Source organism: Acinonyx jubatus, chromosome B2 (genome assembly GCF_027475565.1).
Source record: "Acinonyx jubatus isolate Ajub_Pintada_27869175 chromosome B2, VMU_Ajub_asm_v1.0, whole genome shotgun sequence".
Lineage (NCBI taxonomy): Eukaryota > Metazoa > Chordata > Mammalia > Carnivora > Felidae > Acinonyx > Acinonyx jubatus.
Genome location: NC_069385.1, coordinates 140,802,496 through 140,816,746, shown reverse-complemented (window position 1 = coordinate 140,816,746; position 14,251 = coordinate 140,802,496). Strand labels below are relative to the sequence as shown.

The 14,251-nt window shown below is 43.5% G+C and overlaps 1 protein-coding gene across 3 annotated transcripts in view; it reads right to left on the bottom strand.

Annotated features, from left to right (window-relative positions):
- Positions 1 to 3,954: 3,954 nt before the first annotated feature.
- E2F3 (E2F transcription factor 3) overlaps positions 3,955 to 14,251 on the bottom strand; it is a 76,851-nt gene continuing 66,554 nt past the window's right edge. For all 3 annotated transcript variants that reach the window (XM_053223202.1, XM_053223203.1, XM_027040404.2), the window contains exons 4-7: positions 13,839 to 13,997; positions 10,714 to 10,828; positions 8,874 to 9,009; positions 3,955 to 7,601 (exon numbers count right to left, since the gene is read on the bottom strand). In XM_053223202.1, the coding sequence (XP_053079177.1) occupies positions 7,339 to 7,601; positions 8,874 to 9,009; positions 10,714 to 10,828; positions 13,839 to 13,997 (673 nt within the window). In that variant the 3' untranslated portion in view covers positions 3,955 to 7,338. The remainder of the gene's footprint in view (positions 7,602 to 8,873; positions 9,010 to 10,713; positions 10,829 to 13,838; positions 13,998 to 14,251) is intronic.

Below are 14,251 nucleotides of genomic sequence, written 5' to 3'. Positions count from 1 at the left end.
AAAAAAAGAAAGAAAAATTGCTTATTTAAGATCTGGCTCCCAGTGTTTACTTCCAGCTAAAACATGTTTCTTCCCCAACCAGACTCTAAGCTTCCTCTTGCGGATAGGAACTATGCCTTTTTCTATTTGGACTCCAGAAACTACAACAGCACCTGGCATCCTTTGTGACTAAATGAATCAATGAATGATTTCATGGACACACCGTGTGAGGGAATGCAATGAGCTTTTCTGTTATTTTTTTATCTCTTAATATTGCCGAGACTGGCTTCTAAATTCTCTTGAGGACACTCCATTTCTAAAACAATATTCGGACAAGGTTTTGAATTATATTTACACATCCCAGCCCTATACTCACCATTTTATTTTATTCTATTCTATTCTTTTATTATTTTATGTCAGAGAGAGAGAGAGAAAGAGAGAGCACAAGTCGGGGAGAGGGGCAGAAAGAGGGAGAGAGAGAATCTTAAGCAGGCTCCACATTCAGCACAGAGCCTGACACGGGGCTGGATCGCCCCACCCCACGATCATGACCTGAGCTGAAATCAAGGGTTGGACGCTCAACCAACTAACTGAGCCACCCAGGTGCCCCTATATTCACCTTTTAAAAGGACATAGCCCTGGGCGCCTGGGTGGTTCAGTCGGTTGAGTGTCCAACTTCAGCTCAGGTCACGATCTCGTGGTCTGTGAGTTCGAGCCCCGCATCGGGTTCTGTGCTGACAGCTCAGAGCCTGGAGCCTGTTTTGGATTCTGGGTCTCCCTCTCTCTCTGCCCTTCCCCTGCTCATGCTCTGTCTCTCTCTCTCTGTCAAAAATAAATAAACATTAAAATAAAATAATTTTTAAAAAAAGGATGTAGCCCTACACAATTGATTTAGTTGTATCTTGTCTACATTTTTTCAACTGCTTTTATATACAGGCAATTCTTCTTTTATTCCCTAGATCCTCTACCCCTGCCTTCAACAGTTCCCCTGGAGGAAGGACTAGATCTTTGTATCATTTTGTTCAGCTTTTACCACTGGCTTGAGTACAGAGTAGCTGCTGACCAAATGTGGAGGCGCCTGGGTAGGGTAGCAGCTATGGTGGATGACAGGTCAGACAACCAAATTGGGAAAATGGGACGCAAGAACTAAAGAAGATGAAATGCAAAAATGTGGGGGGAATAAAAAGAGTCCAGTACAAGGTACAAAATGAGGAAAAAGAGGACAGACAGCACAGACGAAAAGCTCACCACAACACTGCCTTGTCTTTGAGCTTTTCGTGTTTGTTATGTTTGTATCATTTTTATTTCTTTAGATTAAAAAAACATTTAATGTTTTATTTATTTTTGACAGAGAGAGAGAGAGAGAGAGAGCATGAGCGGAGGAGGGGCAGAGAGAGAGAGCAAGACACAGAATCCGAAGCAGGCTTCAGTCTCTGAGCTGTCAGCACAGAGCCGGACGCAGGGCTCGAACTCACAGACCTCGAGATCATGACCTGAGCCGAAGTCGGTTGCCCAACTGACTGAGCCACCCAGGCGCCCCTATTTCTTTAGATATTTTAAATGTTTATTTTTGAGGGAGAGAGAGAGCACGAGAGCAGGGAAGGGACAGAGAGCAGGGGTGGGGGTGAGGGGTGGGTCAGAGGACCCTGGGTGGGGTCTGAACCAAGAGCAGAGAGCCTGATGTGGGGGCTCGAACTCACAAACCGTGAGATCATGACCTGAGCTGAAGTTGGATGCTCAACTGACTTGAGCCCCCAGGCGCCCCTGTGACATTTTTAAACCCCAGACTCATCTGCAAAATAGGAATAACTCACTCATATATGGTTTAGGTGCTTACTATATGTCAGTCACTCTTCTAGGAACTGGGGGCACAGCAGAGAACAACATTAAGTTCCTCTCCTCACTGAGCTTACATTCTAGAAGTGGAGAAATAACAGATACATACTTTAGCTAGTGATGTATGCTTTGAGAAAAACATAGAGCACTCAGAGAAAGCACTTAAAATAGTATCTGGCATTCCAATAGCCAAAAGGTAGAAACAACCCAAATGTCCATTAACTGATGAATGGATAAACAAAATGTGGCATATCCACACGACGGAACATTACTCAAGCATAAAAGGAAAGTAATGACAAGGGCTTGAACACGGAGGAACCTTGAGGACATTGTGCTAAGTGAAAAAAAGGCAGACCCGAAAGGTCATTTATTGTAGGATTCCATTTATAGGAAATATCCAGAACAGGCCAACGCGTGCAGACAGAAAGCAGATGAGAGGTTGCCGGGGGTTGGGAGTAGGGCTATGGGGTTTGGTAACGGGTATGGGGTTTCCTTTTGGGATGTTGAAAATGTTCTGGAACTCACTGCACAAGACTGTAAATGTACAAATGTCACCAATGTTAAATTTTGTGTTATGTGTATTTTACCGCATAAAAAAAAATTGTACCTGGCATAATGTAAGTACTCAATAAAACTTACATGTTATTCTTTATAGCAAAATGAACACAAATCTCCCCAATAGAAAATTACCTAGGTGATTATGCTAAGTGAAATTAGTCAGAGAAAGACAAATCATATGACTTCACTCATATGTGGAATTTAAGATACAAAACAGATGAACATCGGGGAAAGAAAGCAAAAATAATACAAAACCAGGGAGGGGGACAAAACCTAAGAGCCTCTTAAACACAGAGAATGCACTGAGGGTTGCTAGAGGGGTGGGGGGATGGGCTAAATGGGTAAGGTGCATTAAGGACCCTTGTTGGGATGAGCCCTGGGTATTATATGTAGGGGATGAATCACCGGAATCTACTCCTGAAATCATTATTGCAGTCATCATTTGCACACTTGTGACTTTTAGCTTTTTCATGTGTGAGCATTAACAGCAGCAACTCAGTGGTACCAGAAAACCTGCAGACTTAACTTGGATATCGATTTAAAAATAAATACATAAACAAACAAACAAACAAAAATTTAAAAATAAATTTAAAAAATTACCTAGGTAAACAAAATTATTAAATAAACTTTTAACCACTGGAATGCTATGCAGGCTTTGAAGAGAGTGAAGGTGGTCTGTAAGTACAAACTTGGAAAGACGGCTGAATTTACAGCGAGGACACAACAGGAGCTGCAGATGAGGGTACGTGGTAGGATTTATGTTAAAATACACATGCACGTGCACACCCATGTATATCTGCCTGGGAAGCAACCGGAGGGATATGCATCAGAAAATTGAGAATTGTGGTTTCCTCTAGGGTGAATAGGTTGGGGGAAGGGGCGGGAATGGTTTTGTTTTTGAACTTTATACCCTTGTGTATTGATTGACTGATTGCGCGTGTATATGTACAAGACACAACAGTTTGGGAGTTTAGATGATAAGCTGAGCATGAAGAGTATGAGATGGGGCGCCTGGGTGTTTCAGTCAGTTAAGCGTCCGACTTCGGCTCAGGTCATGATCTCGCCGTTTGTGGGTCCAAGCCCCACGGCGGGCTCTGTGCTGACAGCTCAGAGCCCGGAGCCTGCTTCGGATTCTGGGTCTCCCTCTTTCTCTCAAAAATAAGTATTAAAAAAAAAATAATAAGATGGCCATCCAAAATTCCTAACCTGCTCCTAGGCAGTATTACAAGAGATACAGAATCTTGGACAAGGGAGGTAATTATCCATCTTGAGAATTAAAATCTTTTGGCTTCATACTTGTTATGACGAATAAAACTGGACTTGTCCCATAGTGTAAAAATCCTTCAATATCTGGAAGTGGTTTTTGCAGGTGGCCAGAGGGACAGCATGTTCTAAGTGCTAAGCACACTACGGGTGCTCGAAAAGGATGTCCCGTGTTCCCCAAGTCCCAAATAAAGGGTAAGGCATGTGACGTTCTTCAGCTTCTGGGCAACCTTTCCCCTTGTTAAAGTGCATCCCAAAAAATGAAGTTAACATAGGAACATGAGATGGTATTAAGAAAAGCCATTTACAAGTCTGAACTCTTAAAAAAAAAATCATTTTATTGATCCTTTACCATACAAAATTTATTCAAATTACACCCATTTGAAGTGGTAAGATCACAGCTACAGAACAGGTTTACCCTGTAACAAATCTATTTACAAAATCCGTCATAAAAGCTTTTTTTTTTTTACATTATATTACATATTTTCTTTTTTAAACTAGCATACAACACGAAGCTAAACCGATTAGTAGTTTGCCTACTCCCAATTGTGGGAGAGATACTGCCTTTCGACAAAATCACGTACCCCGTAGGAAAAGAAATTCCCACAATCGGACTTGCCATACCACTGCAAAGCCATCTTCCTTCAGACCCTTCCTCTCACACACAGGCTGTCATGCACTCCTCGAGTTCTTACTCTCTTTTTCCTGAAAGATAAAGCTTTAAATACTGCAGTTTTATTTACAGATCTACACTGAAAACAACGAAAACGGAAACAGAAACCACGACGAAAAACGAAAACGCAATAGGACACTCTTAAAAAATTACAAACCAGCTAGAAAAGACTCTGGCAGTGTTTACAAATTAATTGCTATTTTTTTTTTGTACAAAATTGCTAGATAATGAAAATGTGAGTAGACTACATATCAACTTAAATAAAACGACCGCTATGCACAGATCTGTACATATGAACACACACCTAACACTGTTTGACAGCTCATGTGTTGCCCTTTACACACTTTATTTTGTAAGGCTCACGCAGTCATGATTTGCACACTTGTAACTTTCAGCCATTTCATGTGTGAGCGTTAATAGCAGCAACTCAATGGTACCAGAAAACCTGCAGACTCAGTACTTAAAGTAACACAAATACCGTAGTACTAACCCGCTGGGTACGCCAGATACTACGTCAGAAAGAAAAGGACTAATGCAAATGGAACACAGCACGGACATCTAATTAAGGTACACCAGTTAAGCCCACTAACTGGGGGGAAAAAAAAATCTTACGCGTGAAGGAACTCTTTAAGACTTATTAGTATTCCTTTCTCTTTTAAAAACAATAAATACGGCATTATTACATCACGCAAAGGCTTCGCGAGAAAGTCAACAGAACACACAGCAACCTAGCCAGGTGAGCTCAGTCTTTAGACTTTGGAAAAAAATCAGCTTTGTGCAGCTGGCAAAGAGAATGAGACAAAGCTGGGAGCAGAGGCAGCTAACCAGATGAGATAAATATGGGAAATGGGGGAAAGCTTGGCATAAACGGTTTCCCATACAGGAAAACACCCCACAGTGCATTTCCAGTAGGCACTTGACACAAAGCTCCCCCTCCCTCCCCCACCCCAAGGCTTCATCACGGACCACACCGCTATTTGTACCAAATCCAGTGTGTGTGAGGGAGGAGGCTGGGGACGGAGGCCGAGGAAGAAAAAACGAGGATAATCTGCACCTTTGTTTGCCTTCCCAAACATACACCCACGCATACCCACACAAAGAGTTTAAAGTGCTGGTGTCATTTGTTTTGACCCCACCACCACTTTGCATATTGTGGAAATCTACCTAGAGTAAACTGGCTGGGGCTTTCGTGGTTTTTTGTTTTGTTTTGTTTTGTTTTGTGTTTTTCCCAAGGGATGGTCTCGATTCACTTCAACACAGGAATCGAGTGCTACTGCGTCAGGCACAGAGCATTTCAATTTAACCGTTTGTTTCATCTTGAGGGTTTTGTTTTCTGTTTGTTTCTTATGTGACTCCCTCATTCCTGCAGTCTTCAGTATCCAAGGAATGGATCTGAGGTACCAGGCCACCTGCCCCGGGGGGGGTGGGAAGGGGGGGGAGAAGGCTAGCTCCCGGGGCCCACGGGAAAGCCATTCTTGGACGTACCTGGGAGGATGTGCGGCTGACACGAAGCCTCCAGCAACTGGGGGACACCATCCCCGAAGAGTAAAGTGGGAGGCGCCCCGGCATTCTATCGCTTCTTTTCCCACCTCCCGGCTTCCCTTGGTTCAACTTTACTCCTTCATGGAGGAAGGGGGCCGGGCTCTGGCCAGGACGACTGCAGCCACCCTGGGCAGTGGGGGGGGGGGGGGGGGGGGGTGCCCCGGTCTCGCCAGCGTTAAGTGAATGCCCACAGAATGCCACTCACACGGCGGGGATGTCTTTGTCCCCGGAGGCCTCTCCATCTGACCCCATCCTGAGAAGTGGTCTCCCTGAGTGCAGTGTAAGAGAGCCCTTGCCCCACTCTCGGGGCCCGGGGAGGGGGGGGAAAGGAGGGAAGCCCGAGGACGGAGGGATCCACACCTGCGGCTCCCTGGGACTTGCTCTGTCATCTGACCTGGTTCTCCTCTCGCATGGGCCACCGGTGTCCGCGAGCCCCAGGACCCCCTCGCTCCCAGGAAGGGAAGCAAGAAGGGGTTGGTGCTTCTTGCCAAAGCTGTTACACCTGCAGTCCCACGCGTCTAGATGCTCTGATCAGTAGAGGTTCTCTACCTCTGCTTAAATCATTCCAATGAGCAAAAAACCGTTTCAAAGTAAACAATTAAATTGAAATGGTGATGGGTGCCACAGGAATGCTTCAATGGCGGCTAAAAAAAAAAATTTTTTTTAAAAGCCTAAAACAATCCACAAAGAACTTCTAAGTGAGCATTTGCTACAAATCAACTTTAAACTGACAAATACGTTGGGGGCGGGGGACTGGGAGTGGTTAACGGAGTCAGGAAAATCCACAACAGCTTCGAGTGGCAGAACGCTATGGTTCCTCTGTATCTGCAACAGATAGTAGAAAACAGAGTTCTTCATCCAAAAGGCTGTGCGGGTTCTCTCGACCTCCTGGCGGGACACGCGGTCCATAGCTTACACTGAATTATGACAGTAACTTAAATATTCCTAAGAAGAGCTGAAGAAATCCATTTCATACTTTTTGCATGACTTCAAGTTTACAGTTCCTGCCGTTCCGTTCCATATTAGCAGACCCCAAAGACATGCATTCTGCGGAGAAGGCACGGCTTGAAATGCTATTAAGGAAGATTGCTGTTTTCGAGTGGGCCAGGTGGCCAGACCCCATTCGACAGCCCATCCATCAGGGACAGCAAGCCAATCCGGGAAGGGGGTGGGGGAAGAAAAATACGGGTGAGAGACACCTGATTGCACATTTTCTCACTTGCTGACTCATCCAGGAGATTTTGGAGCCTGGGGCAAAGCAGGGCTTTCCCAAGGGCGCCTGCGACTGTGCGTTTAGACAAATAAACGAAAAAAAAAATTTTTTTTTTTAAATTCATTAAAATGTCAGCTTTGTTCTGAAGTTTGTAGTTTACTTCATGATACTATCTCGGAGGAAGAAGGCAGGAAGGGACAACACTGCATGACAGATGTTCTGGTTCCATAATAAAAAAATATTGGTTTATAAGGGGAGTTCACACAATGCATAATCAACTACACATAAAATCTTCCACCAGTGGGAGCTTTTCCAAATCGTAAGCATCGAAGAGATCGCTGATGCCTTCTTCCTCCCCAAGGCTTAGGAGATAGTCTTCTTGGAGCAGGGGGGGCAGTAAGTTCACAAATGGTCCTTCCAGGTTGGAAGGAATTTGGTCCTCAGTCTGCTGTAAGAGGTTGGCTGGGGAGGCCAAAGGAGAAAGGTTCGCCATAGAAATTGAACAATCGCTATGTCCTGAGTTGGTTGAAGCCAAGTCTGAAAGGGGGAAAAAGAAATGGGGGAAACAGAAAAATAAATTAGGAGCAAATCGAATCGACTTTTTAGAAGAATATGCACGTCACTGTTATAAGAGCATGCGCCCTCTGCTAAGGTTGATCAGAAGGACACTGCGGTCCAGACCATCTCGTGCTAACTGTTCACAGCGACGGGCTGCCTTTCTCTGTTCTGGTCTAACTCATTCATCTTTTGAAACGTCCACTGTTAGCAAACAAGACTACAAGTCATTTCAAAGATTACAGGCTAACAAGTTCCAACACTTTGTTCTGCTATCAGTTAGTCACTATTTATTTATTGAGAGGGAGAGATCTTGAGTGGGTGAGAGGGGCAGAGGGAGAGAGACAGAATCTTAAGCAGACTCCACACGCATCACAGCATGAAGCCCGATGCAGGGCTTGATCCCACGACCCTGGGACCATGACCTGAACCAAAATCAAGAGCCATCAGATGCTCAACGGACTCAGCCACCCAGGTGCCCCCAGTTAGTCACTATTTAAAGGAAAAACAAAACAAAATATCAATAGTGAAACACTGGCTTCCTAGTAGGGCTCACTGATTTTAACTTAACCTTTTTTCAACTAACTTTTTAAAGATACCTCTAAAAACACATGTAATAAGACATATCCTCTTTGAAAGGGGGGGGGGGTCTTTCGTTTTACCACCTGAGGTGCTGTGTTTTTTGTTTTTTGCTCAGTATTAGATCAGAACCTATTCACGTAAATCACTCCAATTCTTGCTGCTATACTGGGAAACAGTAGGAAGAAAAATTAAATACATGTCCCCCAGTCTGAAACTGAAAAGAGGGGAGAACTTAGACTCCCCCCGGGGTTTTTCCTCCCATGTCTTGTCCCCATCACACTGGGGTCGGGGAGGGAGGGTGGAAATTCAGCTACAACTTCTGTCGACAAAAGGCTTTTTTCTCCAAACTTGTTGCCTTTCAGTGTCGCTGATGATTCACCCCAACAGCTCACAGCTTCACTCCGCACTTGAGTTGGTTTTCTAAAACACTAAGCAAATGGTTTCTGCTGATTGCAAAAGCCTGAGGGACTCCATCCGAGGGTGGAGGAGTCATTTGCTCAAGATCATTATTTTATTCTGTAACCAGTCCCAATGCCTTAAAAAAAAATTACCTTAATAACGTTTAATAACAAAAGTTTTCATTTCTTGCCTAGACGTGTGGTTCTGACACAGGATCCTTCCAATCACCTTCATTTTTAACATAGTTTCCAAATGAAAAAGCTGGATTTTTACCTTTGGAAGGGGGTTTTGGGATATTCCCATTGTGGTCTTGGTTGTTTGTTTTCATTGGACTGTGTGTTTCTGTCTCTTCTGGACACAAATATACCTCAATGGGCCCTTGGGTACTTGCCAAATGTATTTGTAGGCTCTATAAACAGAAGAAGTGAGAAAAGTCCAAACTGAAAAATGAAAGCTACAGTAATTATCATCTAAAAATGGAAAATAAGGGTAATTTTCATTCTTTATTTTGCTTCTTCACTGGTAGCCCACTCCGATCAAAAGCAGGGCCAGCAAACTGCAGCCCGAAGGCCAAATCCAGCCCATCAACTGGCTTTGTAAATAAAGTTTTATTGGCATAGAATCATGCCCATTCCCACGGTTTATGGATTGCCTCTGGCTTTTTTTTTTTTTTTTTCCCTCATACTATCATAATGGCAGAGTTGTACAGTTGAGTTGCCCCAACAGAGACTTATGGCTCACAAGTCCAAAAATATTTACTGCCTGATCCTTTAACTTTTTTTTTTTTTTTTAACGTTTACTCACTTTTGAGAAACAGAGACAGAGCACGAGTGCGGAAGGGGCGGGGGCGGGGGTACACAGGCTCCAGCCTCTGAGCTGTCAGCACAAAGCCCAACGTGGGGCTCGAACTCATGAACTGTGAGATCATGACCTGAGCTGAAGTCGGACGCCCTACTGCCTGATCCTTTGAAGAAAAAGTTTGCTGACCCCTGCCCTAGAGGAGGTGAACTGTGTTCTTTAAATATATTGCTTCTATGCAAACGATTAAAAGGTCTTTTAAATATTCCATAGACAGTATTTCCATGTTGTTTTTCCTATATGGCAGGGCTTTTTCTTTTTTTTAACGTTTATTTATTTTTGAGACAGAGAGAGACAGAGCATGAACGGGGCAGGGTCAGAGAGAGGGAGACACAGAATCTGAAACAGGCTCCAGGCTCCGAGTGGTCAGCACAGAGCCCGACGCGGGGCTCGAACTCACGGACCACGAGATCATGACCTGAGCTGAAGTCGGACGCTTAACCGACTGAGCCACCCAGGCGCCCCTGGCAGGGCTTTTTCATGTGAACTTTAATAACCACTGGATGAATAGCATTCTTACGTGATAGGAGCAGAGTTTAATAAGAGAATACGGCACACTAACATCTAAAATTCTTCTTCATCTGGGTCACAGAGCTATTAATATCATTTAAGGTGAGAACTGTACCCTAGATGGGAGCTTGCAAATTTCATTCTCTTATTTTCTATGCATTTCCTTTTTGCTACATTTCTTTATCTTATAGTTACAGTCCAGGCCTATATTAGTGAAGATTATCTGAAACCAATCAGAAAAACATGCTCCCTACTTTCTTCTAATATTCTAGTCTATCAATTCAGCCACAGCCTTATGTGATTTCTTAAAAGTAAACATGTTATAAAAGATAAATTCTGAAAATGTGCTAAGATATGTTGGGGGGGTTACTTTTTTTTTTTTTTAATTGGGGAGATACATTAAAGCATTAATGCCTCTACTCCTGGTGGGTCCAGGGCAATCAACATAAAATTCCCCAACGGTTCAAATCAGTCAGAACCACCAGATAATAGAGAAACAAAAAGTACAAGAGGGACAGGGAGCCATACACCAAGTTCAATGCTGCTATGTTAAATTTGATCTCTGGGGGACTCCATGCATAATGAACTGTTGAAATGTTTTTTAAAGTTCGGGTTAAGTAAAATAGATGGGAAAGAAGTATCCAGTTTTTCAGAGGATACACCCTTTGTCCACGACTCCACGATTCCTTAACTTCAAGCATTCCAGAAAGATCTCTGCAGATGAACAAAGATGTTATCTCCTTACCTCTATTGGGTCAGGCACTTCAAGTCTTGTTTCTGGAGGGGCTTTGACAACTATAACAGTTTGGTCTTTAAGGCCACTAATTTTTCGAATATCTTGATATGTAACGTAAGCTAACGTAGGGAGTGTTAAGGAAATCTTCCAGTGAATTGCCTCAGATGTAACCATTTAGAAGACAAAAGAACAGATGCAAGGAAAAATTTTATAAAGTATTTTATGACTTGGAAGAATATATCAGCGTCTCCGTCTAGATCTTTAAATATATGGGATCTCCCGTGAATCTTCTGGTTGATATTCTACACAAGACAAATACACAGCTTTTTCCTGCCCATTTCTAAAAAGCCCATGGCTACTTAAAATATTAAACACAGAAACGGAATAGTTAAACTATCCAAAGAAAACCAAAACCCAATTTGTTCAGGGATTTCCTAGCCAGGTTCCTCTGGAGCACAGACATTCCATACACTTCAGTGAAAAGTGTTCTGTCACTCAAACTGAGTGATGGCAGTTCCCAATTTACAGGGGGGGAGAAAAAAGTAAGTTCTAATACCCATATATTTTCTGAAACTCCGGTAACTTCTAGCTGCTGCTTGACTATTAGCAAATGTCAGCAGCCACCCAAATGAATGAGTGAGTAGCAAACATCTTTTGGCGGAAGAATTCAGAAGACTGCTCAGGCAGACAGCCTGTATTCTTAAGGGCACCCGGGCTGTGGGTGATTACACACTGTCCATTGATAAGACTGTCATTATTTCTCTGTTACAAAAATCATCCTTTGTAGGATATTATTAACTGTCAATATTTCAGTGTTCACAAGGAGGAGAAAAGCAGCTTCCCAAGGCTCTGCTACTGAACAAACTTGAGAAACACTGCCGTTAGAAGACAGAGCAAACAGTATTTCAGTACCCTTGCTAATGACTTCTACTCACTGAACAATTCTTTTGAGTGCCCTGGCAGGCAAACCTGAGAGGATATCATGAAAGAATATGGTACTTACTACATGATAAAAGTATTCACGCGAGCTTGCCTAGAGAGACACGTTCTTACTCGGCAGTAAAAGAACTCACGTAGCTCTCTTCTATAAGGCACACGGAGTGACATAATTAATGTACAATGTCTTCTAGCCTGTTGCATTTTTTATGTTAGCCCACAAAAAATGCCTAGGATAAAACAGCAAATCACAACTCAATGAAGGCCTTTCTGCAGGTAATGTAATACAGCACATAGAGTCAATGATCTGACATGTTTAATACAGAAATAGGGTTTAGAGAGCCAGGAGGAAATGTCTCTTAGAACAGTGGACTTTTATTAGAAATTGAAGGAAGCTAAGGAACGTACTTTGCAGAGTAAAGCACATTCACTTCATATCTGTATATCGTTTTAGGGGCATCTTCATAGACTATCTTCTTTAAGTCTGAACGGTTCAGACAACGGCTAATTCGGTGCTGAGCTTGATGGGACAAGCTCACGTGGGAGTCCAGGTCTTAGGTCCCCATTTATTTCATCAAGGAAGCAAACTGACTGTTGTGAATTTTTACCGAGAACGCTGGGGGAACTGACAGCCAGGTATCTATTCCACAGCCCACTGTCAAAAAAAGCTGTGTGACAAGAACTTATTAAAAACTCATCTACAATTACTCAACATGCTGCAGGAAGGAAAGTTTCAACACATTGGTGAACAAGCTGTACCACATTCGGAACTGAGTGGCAAACTGAAATAAATTGTGCAAACGCATTTTCTAATCTTACAAATTTAAAAGTACTTCCGCTGTGGCTCCCTCCTGAATTTGCTTTTTTGGGTTAGCAGCTCCCCGCAAGGAAGCTTTCAGTTTCCGGAACAATGGCCCCAGAGAAAGCTAATGTAGGGGACCATGCCGTAAGCTACACGTTGCAGAGAGCTGTCAATCACGGACAACCACCCCGTCTCTTCCTCCACGGGGCTCCCGACTAAACAGTGAAGGAAGCAGCCCCACTAGAGTTTTTCTGCGTTCTTTCCTGATAAACCCACTCTGGCCACCACCGGGGGTTCAAATCATCACACCTCTTCTCCATGTCACTAATCATCAGCTGACAACATGAATCTTTCGGTCAACAGAAAGCGAACAATCACAGTAGCAAAATACTGCCTGAATTGGAAAATATATGTCCCCACACCCTCCAAGGGGAAGCTTATCAGCCATAAAGGGTAATGTGGAACGATCACAAGTGGGGAACGCAGATTAGAGATGGGGTGTCTTAAAACATTGGCTTTGTCTTCTTCTAGAAACTGAGAATATTGCAAAATCTTCTTGTCAACATAATGAAGTAATCTTTCTCCCTTCTTGCTGGAAGGGGGGATGATGAACAGTAAGTTTTCCCATGATGGCCAACAGATTGTCAGCCAGTTGACAAGAACTGGCTTTAAAAAATTTTACTTACAGAGACTAATGTCTGTAGATGAATGGATAAATTGAGATGTCTCAGGCCTTGGGGTCGGGGGCGGTGCAGGGCAGGGGGGGTGGGGTGGGGGTACTTCTGAAATCTTGGTGCTATGAATCAGCATTAACTCATGGGAAGTTATAGTGTGGTTTTTCTCTACTCTCTTTATTCCTTCAGCTGTAGCCCAGACAGATTCAACAAATTCCAATCGCTCCAATATCTGATGAAAAGAAAATAGAATGTGAGAACCCCAACATGACAGCTAACGCCCACCAGAAATCTGGGGAGCCAAAGATGAATCTGCTGGGTGTTGTCATTAGTATTAACACCGACACCTTACATGTCTTATAATAGTGCTGCCTTACGCTATGAGTGTGTCCATATGTCCCAACCACACATAAATAACATGCTTAAAAAAACAGAAAAAACTCCAAAATCACAGTCACCACCCAGCTATCAAAATAGATAGAAGATACTGTCCAGTGACTATCTTTCCATAAATACTGAGTTCTAAAACCAAGATAAGTGGATTTACACACACACACACGCACACACACACACGCACACACACACACACACACACACACACACATACATGGACTTGGGTGAAACCAGAGTAAAATTCTACCTGTGCCTAACAGTCAGCCTGTCAACTCTCGATGTAATCTAGAAGGCGTTAACCCCCAAGGAACAGGTGACACAAAGGATATCTTTGATTCTCTGAATCCTCGGTTAGCAGTTTGAGGTCCAGGGTGCAGGTTTGGATCAGCTCATCTAATTTCTCCTCCTCCTGGCTGAGCTCGGTCACTTCCTTCGACAGGCCTTGACACTGGGCCAGCATGCCCCCGTCCTCAGACAGACTGCAGCCCCTGGAAACCGAAACACAGACTCATCATGGCTGCTGGGGGGGACCAGAGGTGGGGGTGGAAGGGAGAAATGGTCTTTTGAGTAAATGTCTCCTCTTTTTTTTTAAATTTTTAAAATGTTTATTTAGTTTTGAGAGAAAGAGACAGAGAGAGAGAGAGAGAGAGAGAGAGAGAGGAGCAGAGGCAGGGAGACACAGAATCCGAACCAGGCTCCAGCTCTGAGCTGTCAGTGCAGAGCCCAACGCAGGGTTCAAACT